This window comes from Dendrobates tinctorius, unplaced genomic scaffold (assembly GCF_039654945.1).
Source record: "Dendrobates tinctorius isolate UK_male_01 unplaced genomic scaffold, ASM3965494v1 ptg000107l, whole genome shotgun sequence".
Classification (NCBI taxonomy): domain Eukaryota; kingdom Metazoa; phylum Chordata; class Amphibia; order Anura; family Dendrobatidae; genus Dendrobates; species Dendrobates tinctorius.
In genome coordinates, this window is record NW_027361775.1 from 13,985,954 (window position 1) to 14,002,379 (window position 16,426).

Below are 16,426 nucleotides of genomic sequence, written 5' to 3' on the forward strand. Positions count from 1 at the left end.
GTATATTCAAGTAACCCACCCAGCCAATGACAGTAATGCCAGCGCGATCTTTGGTGTGGCATTACTGTGATTGGCTGGCCTTCCAGTGTCATAGGGACTATTTAAAGGCTGCTGGCACCATCTTGTGCACATTGCAGCTGGAAACAGCATTGGTAGAGTTTAGTTTCAGTGCAGATAGACTGAAAGTAGCATAGGATGCTATAGTAAGCGTTATTTATGCCAAGAAACTCTTTTAAGAGCTGAAGTTTGTCAAGAGATTACTTTTTGGTTAGGTGGGGATTTAAGTAGGGAGAGATTTAATAGGAGGGAGAGTGAAAGGTAGCCATCTAGGTGTTCTCATCATTGCAAGTGTATGCTGCAGCTTTGCTATTTTCCACTTAAAATACCTAATATTTGCCTAGCAGTTGTGCGACTGCCACAATTCAGGTACAGAGTGTCATGATCCAGACCTGGTTTTTGGTCTTGTCTCTCCTTTAAAGGTCTGATCATGTCAGGAATTAACTTTCTCTGCCTCATTCCTGTGTCGGGTCTGCTATTTCTCTGCGTTGCATCCTGCAGGCAGTGCCAGTTATATTTCCTGGCTCTGGTGAAACCCTTATTTGTCCTGCTGTGCTTAGCTGACTTTGCCAATGCCTGTGCACTCCTCTCCTACCCGTCCCGACCCTGTGTGTCCATGTGTGTTTGGATTCCCTGGTTCTCGACTCTGCTTTGACTCTGACCTGATTCTGTCTCTCCCTTCTGGTACTTCTGTTACGGACCGGTACTGTCCTTTTGGTGCTCCTCTGACTGTGTATTTAGGATTCCCCTTCGTGCTATGCTACTCCATGGTATTGACCCGCCTTGTCTGACTATTCTGCTGCCACCTGGTGGTAGCCTCGCTGCAGTTCTGCTGGTCTGCTCTGAGCAGGATTTCAGCCCTCTCTCCACTCTGCTGACATATAGTGACGTTTGCGTTACTCAGCATTTTCCTGCAGGGCTGCAGCATGACAAAGATAATTTACTAGATAATTTAACAGGGACAATAATCTTCATTACTCCACATCTGGTGTGTGTCAGCAAGCCAATTGAAAAAAATTATAATTTTCTATTGGTTTACAAAAAGCAACATATCTTTATCTAGAATTTGTGCGAGTGGCACAATCCGGGTACGGATAATCTTACGTGACAATTTAGCAGGGGCAATTATCTTCATCATGCCACATTTGGATTCTGTCAGCAAAGGAATCTGTAAGGAGTACAAGTTTCACCATTGCAGAATATGCCAAGTTTTCACAAAATACAAAACATTAGCCATGTGAGGTATGCATACATGACCACTAAGTACATGTTGTAGAAACGGGTTTGGATGGTAAGGGATGAATGTAAAGACATCTTCCCAAAAAAACATTTGAGCTGCTTTTACATTTCGTTGCTATCATCTGTAGGGCTTACAAAGTTGTTGGAAATTCAGCCCTTGTTCAAATTTAGAATAATAAGCCCGCCTGTATTTTCCAGTGACATGCATGTGTGCCTATCTGTTATGATTGCACCAAACTAAAAACCTCCTCAGACAACACACTTGCAGCAGGGCATGGCAGCACCTCCAAGGAGTAGAAGGAGAGGTTGGGCCAAATGGGGAGCTTGGACAACCAATTGTTAAAGGGCACTGAAGAATAAGTAAGGACACTGGTACAGTCACTTAAGTAGTCCTTCACCATCTTGGTCAACTTCTCCCTCCTGATCAGAGTTACACCCACAGATAGCCCTTGCTTATATGACTGTCTCATGAAAATGTGCCAGTTGGTGGACATTCCCCGAGTTGCAACTGGTGTGCGTGGCCCTCCCCTGCAACCCTTGTGGGTGAAAAGAGCCGGTTCCTCTTCCAGCAGCATTGTCTGAGGGTAATCTTTTTAGCAAGTGTTCCACAACCACCCCCTAGCATGCATGCACTACAATGGCACATGTGTCTCTGACATGAGAGAAGCAAAATTCTCCATGGCTCAAGAAAGGTTGCTAGACAGTATTTCATGTTGAACAAAATGTGCTTCACACAAGTGACTTAGGAACTCTGTCATGTGTGGCAGACTACAAAGAATCAAACGTTCAGTGTCCTCACCAGGAGGAAAACTGACCATCTTTTCCTCCTCACGATGCATCGCCAACTCCTCCTCCTTCCCCTTTTCAGGCCATCCATGCTGGACAAGTATGAAACTGCAATTTAGAGTCCCCTCAGCAGCACAGACCAAAAGCTTGTGTTCTGCCTTATCCTCCAACTCCTGTTCCTCGTCATCACCAAATGTGGCTTTAGAATATTGTGTGAGGCTGGGCTGTGTGGTATTAGCCACTGTAAAATCTTGCTCCATTGCCACGTGCTCGTCATTCAAAGCTTCCTGTTTGAGATAATGCAGTAAACATTTTAATAGACAGAGCAGTGGGATGGTTATGCTGACAATAGCGTCATCAATGCTCACCATGTTATTGTTCATCATTTGCCTCCCACCCCCTTAGAATTAGGCGAAGTAAAATAAATATTTACTACAACTTTAATGTAGAGTCCCTTTACATTTTTATTTATCTTGAGAGCAGGGGTGTAATATAGATTAATCCCATGGAAAACAATAGATAGACATGCTCAGCCCAAAGGCTGTAGGAAGAAACGATGCTGTGAGTGTCACTTACAAGCATAACCGGACCCAGATGAGGCAATCACGGTTGCTATGGAGAAGTGTACATCATAGGAGGCTGGAGTTGTGAGAACACATCACATCTGGCCGGGTGCGCTCCAGCATGGCATGCAGAGAGTCATGGGATTTCACTTCCAGTTTCCTGGATACCGCTGCTGTCTATCAGATAACGCATGCGCAGTCAGAAAGAGGAGACAGGAGACACCACAGGGAAGCTTACATTGTTTATGACTTGCAACAATTACCTTCTCACCTATTTTTGATACACCCTAACCAACCTATTAATACATCAGCTTAGGTGTCGAAAGTGGTAGGGTGACACATACAGATAATCTCAAGTGGCCCATTTTGACAATAGGGTATGCCAGCGATTCAAGATTTGATATCTGTCTATGCAAGGTACTGTTATGAGGACTGTCTAGGGATGACAAAGGACAGACTTCATTGAGCAAGGGCACCACGTGGCCTGTGATATAGGGTGCCAACCTCCGCAGCCAGGCAGGGGTCAGTCATTAGGCAAAACCAGGGTAAGACAGTCCAATCAGCTATATTTAATCTAATTTGTGCTGTCAATGGCAAATGATCTCTTCGGTCATGGTTTCCCTCCTCATATTTGGTCTTATGCCCTCTAAAATACAGACGGAGAAATCTTTAAGGTCTCCTTCATGAATATCGTTCATATGTCTTGCGAGGGAGATATCACGTTTGTGGTGAATATCTCCAAAATGCTCACCCACTCTTCTCCTGAATTCCTTACCTGTCTTGCCCACATAGTCCAGAGGACAGATAAAGGTGGCCACAGATATCAGGCCCATGGTTTTGCAGTTGGAGAAGTCCCTTTAAAAGAATGTTTTACCTTTGGAGGCACTTTTTACACACTGACATGTGCACAGACCCATTCACTTAAATGGTTCTACTTGTGCAAGCATCTCCGGTATGTGTGAAAACCGTCAGCACACGTACTGGAGACATGAACATTTGAAAGGGGTCTTAAATAGGCTGTCCACTACTCTGACATTCTTTCTTAAATTACACAGTAAAAAAACAACTTACCGTATATACTCGAGTATAAGCCGACCCGAGTATAAGCCGACCCCCCTAATTTTGCCACAAAAAACTGGGAAAACTTAATGACTTGTGTATAAGCCGAGGGTGCACAGTGAGTGGCCTCAGTTATCTGCAGTGTGTGGCCCCAGTTATGATGCACAGTGAGTGGCCCCAGTTATGATGCACAGTATGTGGCCCCAGTTATCATGCACAGTGCGTGGCCCCAGTTATCATGCACAGTGAGTGGCCCCAGTTATCATGCACAGTGAGTGGCCCCAGCTTTGCTGCACAGTGAGTGGCCCCAGCTTTGCTGCACAGTGAGTGGCCCCAGTTATCATGCACAGTGAGTGGCCCCAGTTATCATGCACAGTGAGTGGCCCCAGTTATCATGCACAGTGAATGGCCCCAGTTATCATGCACAGTGAGTGGCCCCAGCTTTGCTGCACAGTGAGTGGCCCCAGCTTTGCTGCACAGTGAGTGGCCCCAGTTATCATGCACAGTGAGTGGCCCCAGTTATCATGCACAGTGAGTGGCCCCAGTTATCATGCACAGTGAGTGGCCCCAGCTTTGCTGCACAGTGAGTGGCCCCAGTTATCATGCACAGTGAGTGGCCCCAGCTTTGCTGCAGAGTGAGTGGCCCCAGCTTTGCTGCACAGTGTGTGGTCCCATCAAGTTGCTGCTGCCGCTGCCTCCCTTAAAAAAAAAAAAACCTGTATACTCACCTCAGTCGCTGCCCCCTGCTCATCAGCGTTGCGCTCTGCAGTGACTGTGCAGGCAGAGAGCACGATAGCGCTCTCTGACCTGAATGTCACTGCAGAGGACGCAAGACAGGAGAGCGCAGGGACAGGTGAATATGCCTCCCAACCCCCCATTCATACTCCCCGGGTCCCGGCGCTTGTCTCTGCAGCTCCCCAGCTTGTTCCATGTTGTCGGCGCTGCTCTCTTCCTGGTTCAGCGGTCACGTGGTACCCGCTCATTAAATATGCGCATATATAATGAGCGGGTTCCATTTGACAGCTGAAGCAGGAATAAAGCAGCGCCGACAACATGGAACAAGCAGGGGAGCTGCAGAGAAGGGTGAGTATGATCTGACACCCCCACTCCCCCTCCCCCGCTGATCCCCCCCGGTATATGACTCGTGTATAAGCCGAGAGGGGGACTTTCAGCCCACAAAAATGGGCTGAAAATCTCGGCTTATACACGAGTATATACGGTACACTCATCTCCTGAATTGCCACTGTTCCAGTGACATCGGCTAATGAGGGTGCTAATGTGACAATATGTCACACGAATGCAGCAGCCCATCAGTGGCCTCTGATAGGCTGCAGTACTCAAGTGATCTAAGATTGTCATGTGAGCACACAAAGATACAATGCCAACATCACTGAAACATTGCTACTCCAAGAGGTGAGAAAATGCTGTCTTTATTTTTAAATGGATCTCTGTTTTCCAAGTACTACATAAATCCCTTTGAGGGAAAACAAAACCTAAAAATAAATTATTAAAATAAACAATATATTTGTTTTCCTCACTGCTTGTCAATGTGCAGTATTTTCTTAATTTTAGGGTGAGGGATGTCAGAAATCACACGCCCTTAATTCAGGTGGTTGGACCTAATGATCTTTCTATTTGATTGCTATATACATTGCTGCTCATCAGTAGAGATAAGTGAATTTGTTCGGATTCGGTTCCAAATACAATCGGAATTGAATACTGTTTTTGCAATAGTCATCAAACACAGCCGAATGTCATTTGAGTTAATTGGCATAGAAATTACCGAATATGTTCGGAACGGATCATAAGACATACATTCGGCACGAATATTGTTCGAATATTACTCGAATATCTCAAAATCAGATTCAGGGACAAAATCCGTACAGATTTGCTTATCTCTACTCATCAGTACTGGCACCCCCTCATTTTTTTCATAGACTACAATAGCTACAGAAATAAATGTAAATGTATCATATTTATATCCTTAGGATTTTTTAATTAGTGCTCCTAAGTAATACAACAATAAAACATTGTTTTTCAGCTTACATATTGCAATTTCAAAGAAGAAACAGAAAGAAGCATATGCTGTAATAAAGGCACTCATAATTAATACTTGGTTGCACACCTTGTGGCTTTGATGAAAGCCTCCAAACTTTTCCTGTAGCCAATTATCTATAAGCTTCTTGCACTTCTCAAATGGTATTTTCTGCCACTCTTCCTTTGCAGTTTGTTCAGGCTTTTGAGTATTTTCAGGATTCATTTTCCCAAAGGCAGATTTTAGCTCACCCCAAAAATTTTCAATGGTATTGAGGTCAGGTCTCATTGCTGACTATTTTAAAACAGTCCATTTTTTCTTTTTCAACCATTCCTGTGTACTTTTGGATGTGTGGTTTGAGTCATTATCTTGCTGGAGGATCTATAATCTTCAGCTCAAACCAAGTTTTCTTACGCTGGGTAGGAAATTTCGTTCTAAAATCTCTTGATAATTCTTTGATTTCATTTTTCCTGTGATACGGTCAAGGCCTCCAGTGCCAGATGCTGCAAAGCAACCCCACAACATTATGAATCCTCCACCATGCTTAACTGTTGGCAGGGTGTTATGTTTTTTATAAGCTTCAATGTGCCATCTGTAAGCAAACTGTTGCTTTGCATTGCCAAAAAGCTCTATCTTTGTTACATCTGTCCATAGAACATTTTCCCAGAAGTATTGTGGCTTGTCAAAGTACTCTTTGTCAAAGGTCATTTGAACCTTTTTATGCATTTTCTTCACCAATGATTTCTTCCTTGGCCCTTACCCATAAAGATCTGTTTGGTTTGCTGTGCAGCATAAGGTGCTTGTTGAAACCATGACCTCAGACTGTTCCACTTTGGTCTTCAGGTCTTTGAAAGTTTGATGTGGTCTTTTTTCCACCATTTGCACCAACCTTTGAAGAAATGTCAATTTTTATGTTTCCCCAATGTCTAGGGAGGTTCTTGTTGGTTCCATGCTTGGCAAACTTCTTAATAACATTACACATTGTTGAAACTGGGTTATCAATGTCTTTGGACATGGCCTTATACCCTTTGAAAGTCTTGGGTTTGCTAATAGTAGCAGTTATGATGTCCTCAGACAGCTTTTTTGTCTTCACCAACGTGATAAAGGAACATGGCTTACCATGTGCCTTTTTAAAACACTGAAGTCATCATTCATTGGCTAATTCATGTTGCATGGGTACTTTGTTTATCATTTGCTCTTTTGTATTTAACATGAGTGCTCTATACAAAAAATACTTTTTTGCATGATTCATTTTTATCAGAAGATATTACACATTATGTACTTAAATGTCATGGGTGCCAATTTCAAGGAGCAGGACTGTAGATTTACTTGTTTGCTTATCCTATCCCATCTAAAATCATATTTACCTCATCATTATATTCTGCTTGATTAAGAAACAATTTTTTTCTTTAAGGAACCACTGTGCCAGCTCTACTAAACAGCACATCCAATCAGCTTTATCTGCATTTCCACACTGATATTAGTGTATCAGCAGCTGGATTTCACCTGGAATATAAAAGTAAGTTGTCCTAAAAATGTCATACTAATACAGATGTAAAGAACTTTGAAAGAAACATGTTTTCTAACATAAAGTGATGAGAATGGCAATATTATACCCCAAGCTAAAACAAAGCATAAGTGCTTCAATAGGTAATCACTAAACCCAAGCTTGACCCCTCTAATATTCATGTACCTTCTTTTTTATATGTCTGACTTCATATGTATAAAAAAGAATGGATATATTTTAAAATTTTTCAGATTGGGCACAAAGTCTGAAAGAGCCTCTATGCTAATGAATACAGACAGTGCAGCTACATATTAAAGGTAACCTATCTAATGAAAAAACGCTATTAGGGTGCAGTTACAACCGCCATTCTCTATACACAGAGTTATGACTGAAAGCACCAACACCACACCAATAACTGAATACTGAAAGTCACCGAGCAGTGGGGCTCTAAATGCAGGCATAGGGCAGGTTCAGAATACTATTAGCCTGCAGATTAACCCCATATCTGCAGGTTAATAGCATTTTTTCATGTAACAAGGTCCCTTTAAAATATATGTTAACGTTCCATTCAATCTATGCCAGTGTGCACGAATCCTCATATTATGGTGGTGGCTAATTTTTTTTACTAGAGAGCATTCCGAGGATAATAGCTCCCACTTATTTAAGCCATCTAGATTAATCATTGATCATGGAAATTTTATAAATACAAGTACCAATTTCTTATACAGTACATCCAACCATGAGCAACAGTACAGGTGCCATGTAACACTCCACAAATTACAACATTTAGCTAAAAGCCTATAGAAATCAAAATGGAACATATATCTACATGTTGGGGCAAAATCTGGATAACCAGTGTTTGCCAATCATAATCTGCTAACATCTTAGGGCCCCGTCACACATAGCGACTCACTAACGATCCCGACAACGATATCAACTTGATGGGATCGCTGGTGTGTCGCTACATGATCGCTGGTGAGCTGTCAAACAGGCAACTTCACCAGCGACGCCGAGCGGGCGCGTCGCTGTGCACGTTAGTTACCAGGGCGCTGATGCAGGGAGCTGGTAACTAAGGTACACATCGGGTTTCTAAGCGGCGCTCATCACTTAGAAACTCGATGTGTTCCTTGGTTACCAGCTCCCTGTATCAGCACGCTGGTAACTAAGGTACACAGACGGTTTCTAAGCACCGCCCGCTGCTTAGAAACCAGACGTTTACCTTGTTACCAGCGCGCTGATCGCTAGTCATTGCTCTCCCACCTGCCACACGCAGTGATTCGTGCTGGCCAGCGGGAGACCAACGACCCAAAAAAAGTCCTGACCTTTCAGGAACGATCAGCTATAACCAGCAGGGGGCCGGTCACTGATAGCTGCCACACACAGCGATCTCGCTGGTGAGATCGCTATTGCGTCACAAAACTTGTGACGCAGCAGTGATCTCGCTAGCGAGATCGTTATGTGTAACGGGGGCTTTATTCAAAACTCATTTCTGTTCCTAAGCATCTTTGCACACTCATGTGCATTCCAGGCTTTAATATGGTGTATGATATGAGATGGTATGACCCAATGTAATGTTTTATACCCAATTTCAATTACTAATTGAACCTTGGAAAATCCATTCACTCTTTTCAATTCACAGGAAAACTTGTTATGTTGTTCCATTCTATTTAATAAATTAATTGATTAATTTATAAGAGTTTTATTATAATTAGTTCTTCTCTGACAGCTCTGACTTTTTTATTAATTCTTAGTATTCATTTACACCAATGTCTGTGTAGGACAATATGTAATCTATTTATTTTGTACCCTAGAAAAGATGAAATCCATATTAAAACCATGATGTATACGGACATTTTTCATTGTCAATATTTAGTCTTCACCAGTTCAGACTCTTGTTTTTATGTAAAACCTTTTACAATTACTGGAATGAAACAAAAGTGCTCTGAATGCTATTACAGTATACAGACATTTAATTTGTGAAACAGATATATTTTTTTTTTACCTAAAAAATGCCTTAACCTTTCTAGAGTGAATAAGGGGCTGTGCAATAACAGTTTGATTAATGGGATGACAAAGGTCAAATTAACAAACCATTCTTATGTTTCATTACAATTATTTTCAATGCTGGTAAAATTGAACTAAATTATTTTTTTAATTTCTCGACTTTAAAAGTAATCTTATTGAATACTTTGAAAATGTGACTGTCTATGCAGAATGGTATAAGCTTAAATTCCTTGTAAAAATTAAAATACATATTTTTTAAAACCATTATTTTGACAATGATACATATGCAAATCACAAAATGTCTGTTGTTCAAATGATTTACATGTAGGATATCAATTAGGTAATCTCATTAAATAGCCTAAACTTGCTCCTCTGTATTTTTTTTTATTATTTTCTTTATTTTATGTACATTTATTTTATATGCAATTCATTAAATGGAAAATATTTGGCTTCATTTGTTTCTAAAAGGTAATTTACTTGCCAAGAGTCAGTGAAAAATATGCCATGAAAACTTACTTTTCATTTTCAAGGTCAAGCTCTTTTCCTCAATACATTTTTGAACATTTATTAGAAATATTAAATACTCTAAATTCACTTTTCTATATTTAGATACAAATACAAGTTGCATATAAAAGAAACAACCACGTATATGTTAATTTACAAATCCATTTGTAAAGACAGTTCAGTAGTAATTTAACCAGAACAGTTCTAAATGTATAATTAAAATTGAGTTTTAAAAGATTTTTGGTTAACTGCTCTCTTCTGTACATATGGTAAAATTTTCTTGACAGGATGTCATAATTAGTTTTACCACTTTTAATTGAAAGATACATAGAAAAGAAAATGAAAACTGTCATATTGCAGATCGTACATTGCCACAAATGACTAGATTTCAGTATTAGAGTAAAGACTATTAAAATATTATGTTAGGCAAATAAAAATCAACTTCTTAAAATATTGTCGCTAATATTAGAGGTATTCTGTTTACGAGCAGGAGCAATTAGAGCCCATTGTTAAAAGTTATTTTTGTCATCACCCCCATGGATTTATTTTACAGAGGAAAAAAGAAATGCTACAAAACAGCACATTATGAGTCTATGTTCACATAATTTAGTCAATTTAGTCTTTGGAGTCTAAAAATATGCTTTTATATTAGTCATCTGAAATTCTTATCTGGATTTTCCTCATCGGTGAACTTACAATTAGCATTTATCACTGTCAACAATGACTCAGAGATCACTCAATATGAAAAAAATAAATAAAATGTAGAATTACCAGGTTTTATGGACTTTTCTTTTAAGGAGTATTGGGAACTTGAACACATTTTACTTAACAAATTGACAAACTACTGTGTATACCACTTGCCTTTTTTTGAATATTGAATATTTTCAACCTAGCTATTTATGTCCACCAATTTATATATCTCTATAAACAAATCTCATGTCTCACAGGAATTTACATGAGCCACTGACACTTTCAGAAATTTTCAGCTGAACATTTTCTTGTCTCCATTTTCATCAACACCAATTGTTTAAAGCACTTAAACTTCTTGTGTTTTTAGGAAAACCAATAATGGTCCTGTACAATAGAAAAATGTATAACAACATAACAATAGTGAATGCCAGAAGAAGAGTACCTTATCTACAAAGACTTTCACTTATTTAGGGTAATGGGAAAAACACTAGTTATGGTAGATAGAATCTGCTAATGTTCTACTGTAGTGGCAGCAGGCTTCTTGCAGGTTGTAGGCTTTTCTGAATAAATGGGGTTTCACATTCCTTTTGAAAGTTCCAATGACAGAGAGGGGAGTTTGATGTGTTTAGCTAGTGTGTCACATAATATGTGAGGTTCACTGGAGAAATCATGGAGACAGTAGTGTGAAGAGCAATCAAGATACGAGAAAATTCAGAAACTCTTGTGAGGATTGGTGGAGATTATCTGTACGCAACTACAGTGAGGATCAAATCTTCCTTGCTCTTATAAGAATGTATGCTCAATCTGAAATCAGTAAAACTACAAAAGTAAACATATGAAAATAAGGAGTTAAGCATTAGTGACACAAAACAGAATATGTGCTAAGCCTAATATTCCTAAATGTACCATATCTGGGTTTGCCAAACATCACAGGCAAAAAAATCCCACCAGGAGTCACATATTTATACACAACAGGGCACAGAAATAATGCAATAGATAAGACAAGTAACGTGAGGCGGCACTATCATTATGGGAGGATAAACAGTTGTGACTGTAATTATTGGAGCAATTCATAGATAAGTAGTGTGAAAGTTTTATTGTCCTTATCTATGAACTGTTCCAATATTTGCATACACAACTGTTTATCAATTTCCCATACTGATAGTTCTGCTTCACATCACTTGTCTTATATATTCCATTATTTCTGTGCCTTGTTATGTATAAATATGTGGTTATTCAGATTTTGTATTAGCCTATGCCTGATGAAGAGACCTGAATAGTCTCGAAATCTTGCAATTAGTTACCATCTTTCCAGTTAGCCTTTAAAAGGTATCAACCACTGAGGACTCTAAAATCTAAATATTTTTCTATCTACTTGCTAACATGGTACAGATATATCTATTTTTCCTGAATCGAAAGCTAAAGAAATTGTTAGGCGTCGGGTTCCTGCAGCTGCACAGCAGGAATCCAGAGCCTTGCATTCTGCGGTCTCCCATTCTTCTCCGACCACTCAGGAGCCTGCACAGCAATCTCGGCGTCGCAGGCGCTCTGCTCAGACCAGCTCTGTGGGACTGGTTGTTGCTGCCACCTGTGGGTCGGCAATAGCAGAACAGGCTGCCCTGCAGCAAGCCACTCCAGTGGCAAAGTCCTCTCGTCACGCTACTGGGTATGCTCACGAGACAATCTCCCATTGGAGATCGGGAGTCACGTGCTCAGGTCCTTCTCCTGAACTGATTGGTCCATCCCAGAGATCTGGAAGGTCCCCCATGGCTATAAAAGGTCTGCATGGCCGCTAGGCCATGCGCTAGTGTAGTCTCTAATTGCTACTGTGTGAATGATGATGGAAGCATGAACCTGAGAATGACTCATTAAGATCCCCTCCCTCTGATATTACGAGTGTGGATAGGGACTTAGCATTAGAGTCAGTGTCAGTCAGTGCACACAGGGTGACGTTCAACCCGAGTGCGATATACCGCCATATTGTGCGTCTGCCATTATATAGCAGCAGTTTAACACCTCTGCAACATTACACTAGTGCCAGGGTCAGGCTAGTAATGGCGGACCTGCAGCAGCTACAGCAGTACATTTGGCAGCTGGAGAGCAGGTTGGCGGCTATTGAGAGCTCCACCTCAGCTGCGAATGCTACAGTGGCCGCTGCTCAGGCAGTTGCAGAGGCTGTCTCACATGTGTCCATACCCACGCCTATGCCGACAATAACCCGCCTCCCATTGCCCAATAAGTTTTCCAGTGACAGCACCGCCTGCAGGGGTTTCGTGAGCCAGTGCTCTATCCAGCTGGAGTTACTGGCCACGCAATTTCCCACAGAGCGGGCAAAGGTGGGGTTTATTGTTTCTCTCCTATCAGGCAGGGCGATAGAGTGGGCTACGCTATTGTGCGAGCGTGATGACCCAGTGGTTCAGGGTGCTGCTCAGTTCCTCACAGCTCTGAAGCAGGTCTTTTTGGCACCACAGATCACACACAACACCTCTCTCCAATTATTGGCCCTAACACAGGGGTCTCTCTCGGTCAGCCATTATGCCGTCCGATTCCGGACATTGGCTTCCGAACTGGAGTGGCCTGATAAAGCACTTGTTCCGGTGTTTTGGAGAGGGTTAGCGGAGCATGTCAAAGATGCTCTAGCAACCAGAGAGGTCCCCACAAGTTTGGAGGAGTTGATTGCCATCTCCACCCGCATTGATCTCCGGTTTACGGAGCATGGGCTGGAACGTGCGCAATCCAGACGAAGGGTTAATTTGGCTCCCACCTTCTCCAAGCCACTAAGATTTCCTGCTCAGGAGCTTACACCTTATGAACCTATTGAGGTGCCTCGCGCCAGCCCCAAGCCACATCCGGCGCGAAGCTTCGCACACTGTTACCAGTGCCGGCAGTTTGGTCATTCGGCTAGCACGTGTCCTCTGCGGTTGAAAAAACAATCACGTCCTGTGGTCGTAGGTGGTGGTTTAACTAATATGAAAACCTTTTCCCCAAAACCAGTATTCCGAGGGACATTAGATAGCGGTGCTTCCACCTGGGAGGTAGAGGTCACGGTGGACTCCGGAGCAGAAGGAAACTTCATGTCCTCATCCTTTGCTCAAAAGCACACTATTCCATTGGTACTACTGCCTTGTCCCTTGACCATCAGGGAGGTTGACGGTGCACCTTTACCATTCCAAGTTACACACCAGACAGTACCTCTTGGTTTCTCTATCTCACCCTCTCACCACGAGACGTTGTCCCTGTTCATTTTGCCAAATGGCATCAACCAGGTGCTTCTCGGACTTCTGTGGCTCCATTACCATTCCCCTCATATAGATTGATCTTTGGGGAGTATATTGGTTTGGTGCAAGGACTGTGAGGGAAGGTGCATGAGGGGCAGAGTTAAAGTAGCATCCACGGAGGTGCCCGCGGATCTTTCCGTGCTCCCTGGACACTACCGGCAGTACGCAGACATCTTCTCCAAAAAATCAGCGGAGACGCTTCCATCGAACCGTCCTTACGATTGCCTAATAGACCTATTGCCAGGCGCGGAGCCTCCTTGAGGCCGCGTGTACCCTCTTTCTCTCCCGGAGACAGAGGCCATGTCACAATATATCCAGGAGAACCTGGTAAGAGGGTTTATCAGAAAATCGGTGTCACCGGCTGGTGCAGGGTTCTTCTTTGTGCAGAAGAAGAGTGGGGAGTTGCGCCCCTGCATTGACTACAGAGGTCTCAATGCCATTACAGTAAAGAACAAATACCCTCTTCCTTTGTTCTCTGAGTTGTCCGACAGATTGCGAGGGGCCCAGATCTTTACGAAATTATATCTATGGGGGGCGTACAACCTGATCCGCATACGCGAAGGAGACGAGTGGAAGACAGCCTTTAATACCAGGGATGGCCACTGTGAGTACCTGGTCATGACCTTCGGCCTCTGTAATGCGCCTGCTGTCTTCCAGGACTTCGTAAATGACGTCTTTCGCGATATGCTTTCCACCTCAGTCATGGTCTATCTGGATGACATTCTCATCTTTTCTCCAGATTTGACCTCTCACCGGAGAGATGTCTGCAAGGTCTTCAACCATTTGCGGGCGAATTCTCTCTTTGCCAAGCTGGAGATGTGCCAGTTTGAGCAGGAGTCCTCGCCGTTCCTGGGCTATGTCTTCTCCGCCCAGGGGTTGGCTATGGATCCTGCCAAATTGCAAGCGGTAATGGACTGGCAGGAGCCCCATTCTCTAAAAGCAGTGCAGCGCTTTTTGGGGTTCGTTAACTATTACCGCCAGTTCATTCCCCACTTCTCCACACTGGTAGCTCCTTTGGTCGCTCTCACCAAGAAAGGAGCTAATCCAAAGGTTTGGTCAGAGCAGGTCTCCACAGCTTTTTTGTCCCTGAAAACCCATTTTGCTGGCGCTCCCATCCTCCACTGTCCTGATGTGGATAAACCCTTCATCCTAGAGGTAGATGCCTCGTCCGTTGGTGCAGGAGCAGTCCTTTTCCTGAAGGATACTCAAGGTCGGAAGCATCCCTGATTCTTCTTCTCAAAGACCTTCTCACCGGCGGAGAGAAACTACTCCATCGGTGACAGGGAGTTGCTGGCCATGAAATTGGCCTTTTCTGAGTAGAGACATTTCCTGGAGGGAGCCCGGTTTCCCTTCCAGGTGTACACTGACCATAAAAACCTGGTCTATTTGCAAACGGCCCAGTGCTTGAACTCTCATCAAGCTAGGTGGTCGCTCTTCTTCTCCCGCTTCCGCTTCACCTTGCATTACCTGTCTGGAGAGAAGAACGTCTGTGCGGATGCTCTTTCTCACTCAGTGGTCTCAGCGGAGGAAGAGGAGGCTGAGCCTCGGCTAATTGTCCCCACAGAGAGCCTGAGGACCGTGGCTCCGGTCACTCTTGAGGCAGTTCCGCCGGGCAAGACCTTTGTCCCTCCTCGCCTGCGGCCAGAGGTCCTCGCGTGGGCACATGCATCCAGGGTGGGTAGTCACTTTGGCATTAAGCTGACCTCAGAAACTCCTGACAAGGTCTTATTGGTGGCCGCACATGGCTCGGGACACTAAAGAGTACATTCCAGCATGCATCTCTTGTGCTCGGAAAAGGTCCTCTAGGCAGAGGCCGGCTAGGTAAGGTTACTGTATCCCTTGCTGGTGGCAGACAGAACCTGGGAGATGGTCGGCATGGACTTTGTTGTCGGCCTGCCCAAATCTGGTGGCAGCACGGTCATCTGGGTGGTCACCGATCATTTCTCTAATATGGTGCATCTAGTGCCACTCGCGCGGCTGCCTTCCGCTCGTGGTCTCGCCGCACTGTTCTTAAAGCACATATTTCGTTTGCACGGTATGCCAGACAAAATAGTTAGTGACCGAGGTCCCCAGTTTACGTCTCGATTTTGGAGGGAGCTCTGCCGATTACTCAGTATCGAGCTCAATTTGTCCTCCGCATATCTTCCCGAGACAAACGGGTTGGTTGAGAGAGCCAATCAAACTCTGGTCACATACCTGCGATATTTTGTCTCTGCCAGACAGGATGACTTGGCATCCTTACTACTGTGGGCTGAATTTGCCCTAAATAACGCAGTGGCTGATTCCACTGGTCAGACGCCGTTCCTTCTCAATTACGACCAGCATCCGCGTGTCCCTGTTCCGATGCCAGTGTCTTCCACTTCCACACCCAGGATGCTATTCGAGCCTCTAAAGAGAGAATGAGAGTGTCAGCCGACACACATCGGCGCCCCGCTCCAACTATTGCCCCTGGTGACTTGGTGTGGCTCTCTGCGCGTAATATCACGCTGTGGGCCGAGTCCTCCATGATACATTGGTCCCTTCAAGGCCCTCAAGTGCATCAGCTCAGTGGTCTACCGTCTGGCTCTTCCACCACACTTGGCCATCTCTGACGCCTTCCACGTGTCCCTTCTCAAGCCTGTTCACATGGCTCTGTTTTCCAAGTCATCTGCCGGGACATCAGACCTGTCCTTGGATGAGTTTGAGATCAACGGCATTGTGGGAC

At 43.6% G+C, this 16,426-nt stretch overlaps 1 protein-coding gene across 3 annotated transcripts in view; it reads left to right on the forward strand.

Moving 5' to 3' along the window:
• Positions 1-16,426, forward strand: part of CSMD1 (CUB and Sushi multiple domains 1) — a 2,734,739-nt gene that overhangs the window by 2,330,392 nt on the left and 387,921 nt on the right. For all 3 annotated transcript variants that reach the window (XM_073589180.1, XM_073589181.1, XM_073589182.1), the window contains exon 37: positions 7,154-7,258. In XM_073589180.1, coding sequence (XP_073445281.1) covers positions 7,154-7,258 — 105 coding nt within the window. The remainder of the gene's footprint in view (positions 1-7,153; positions 7,259-16,426) is intronic.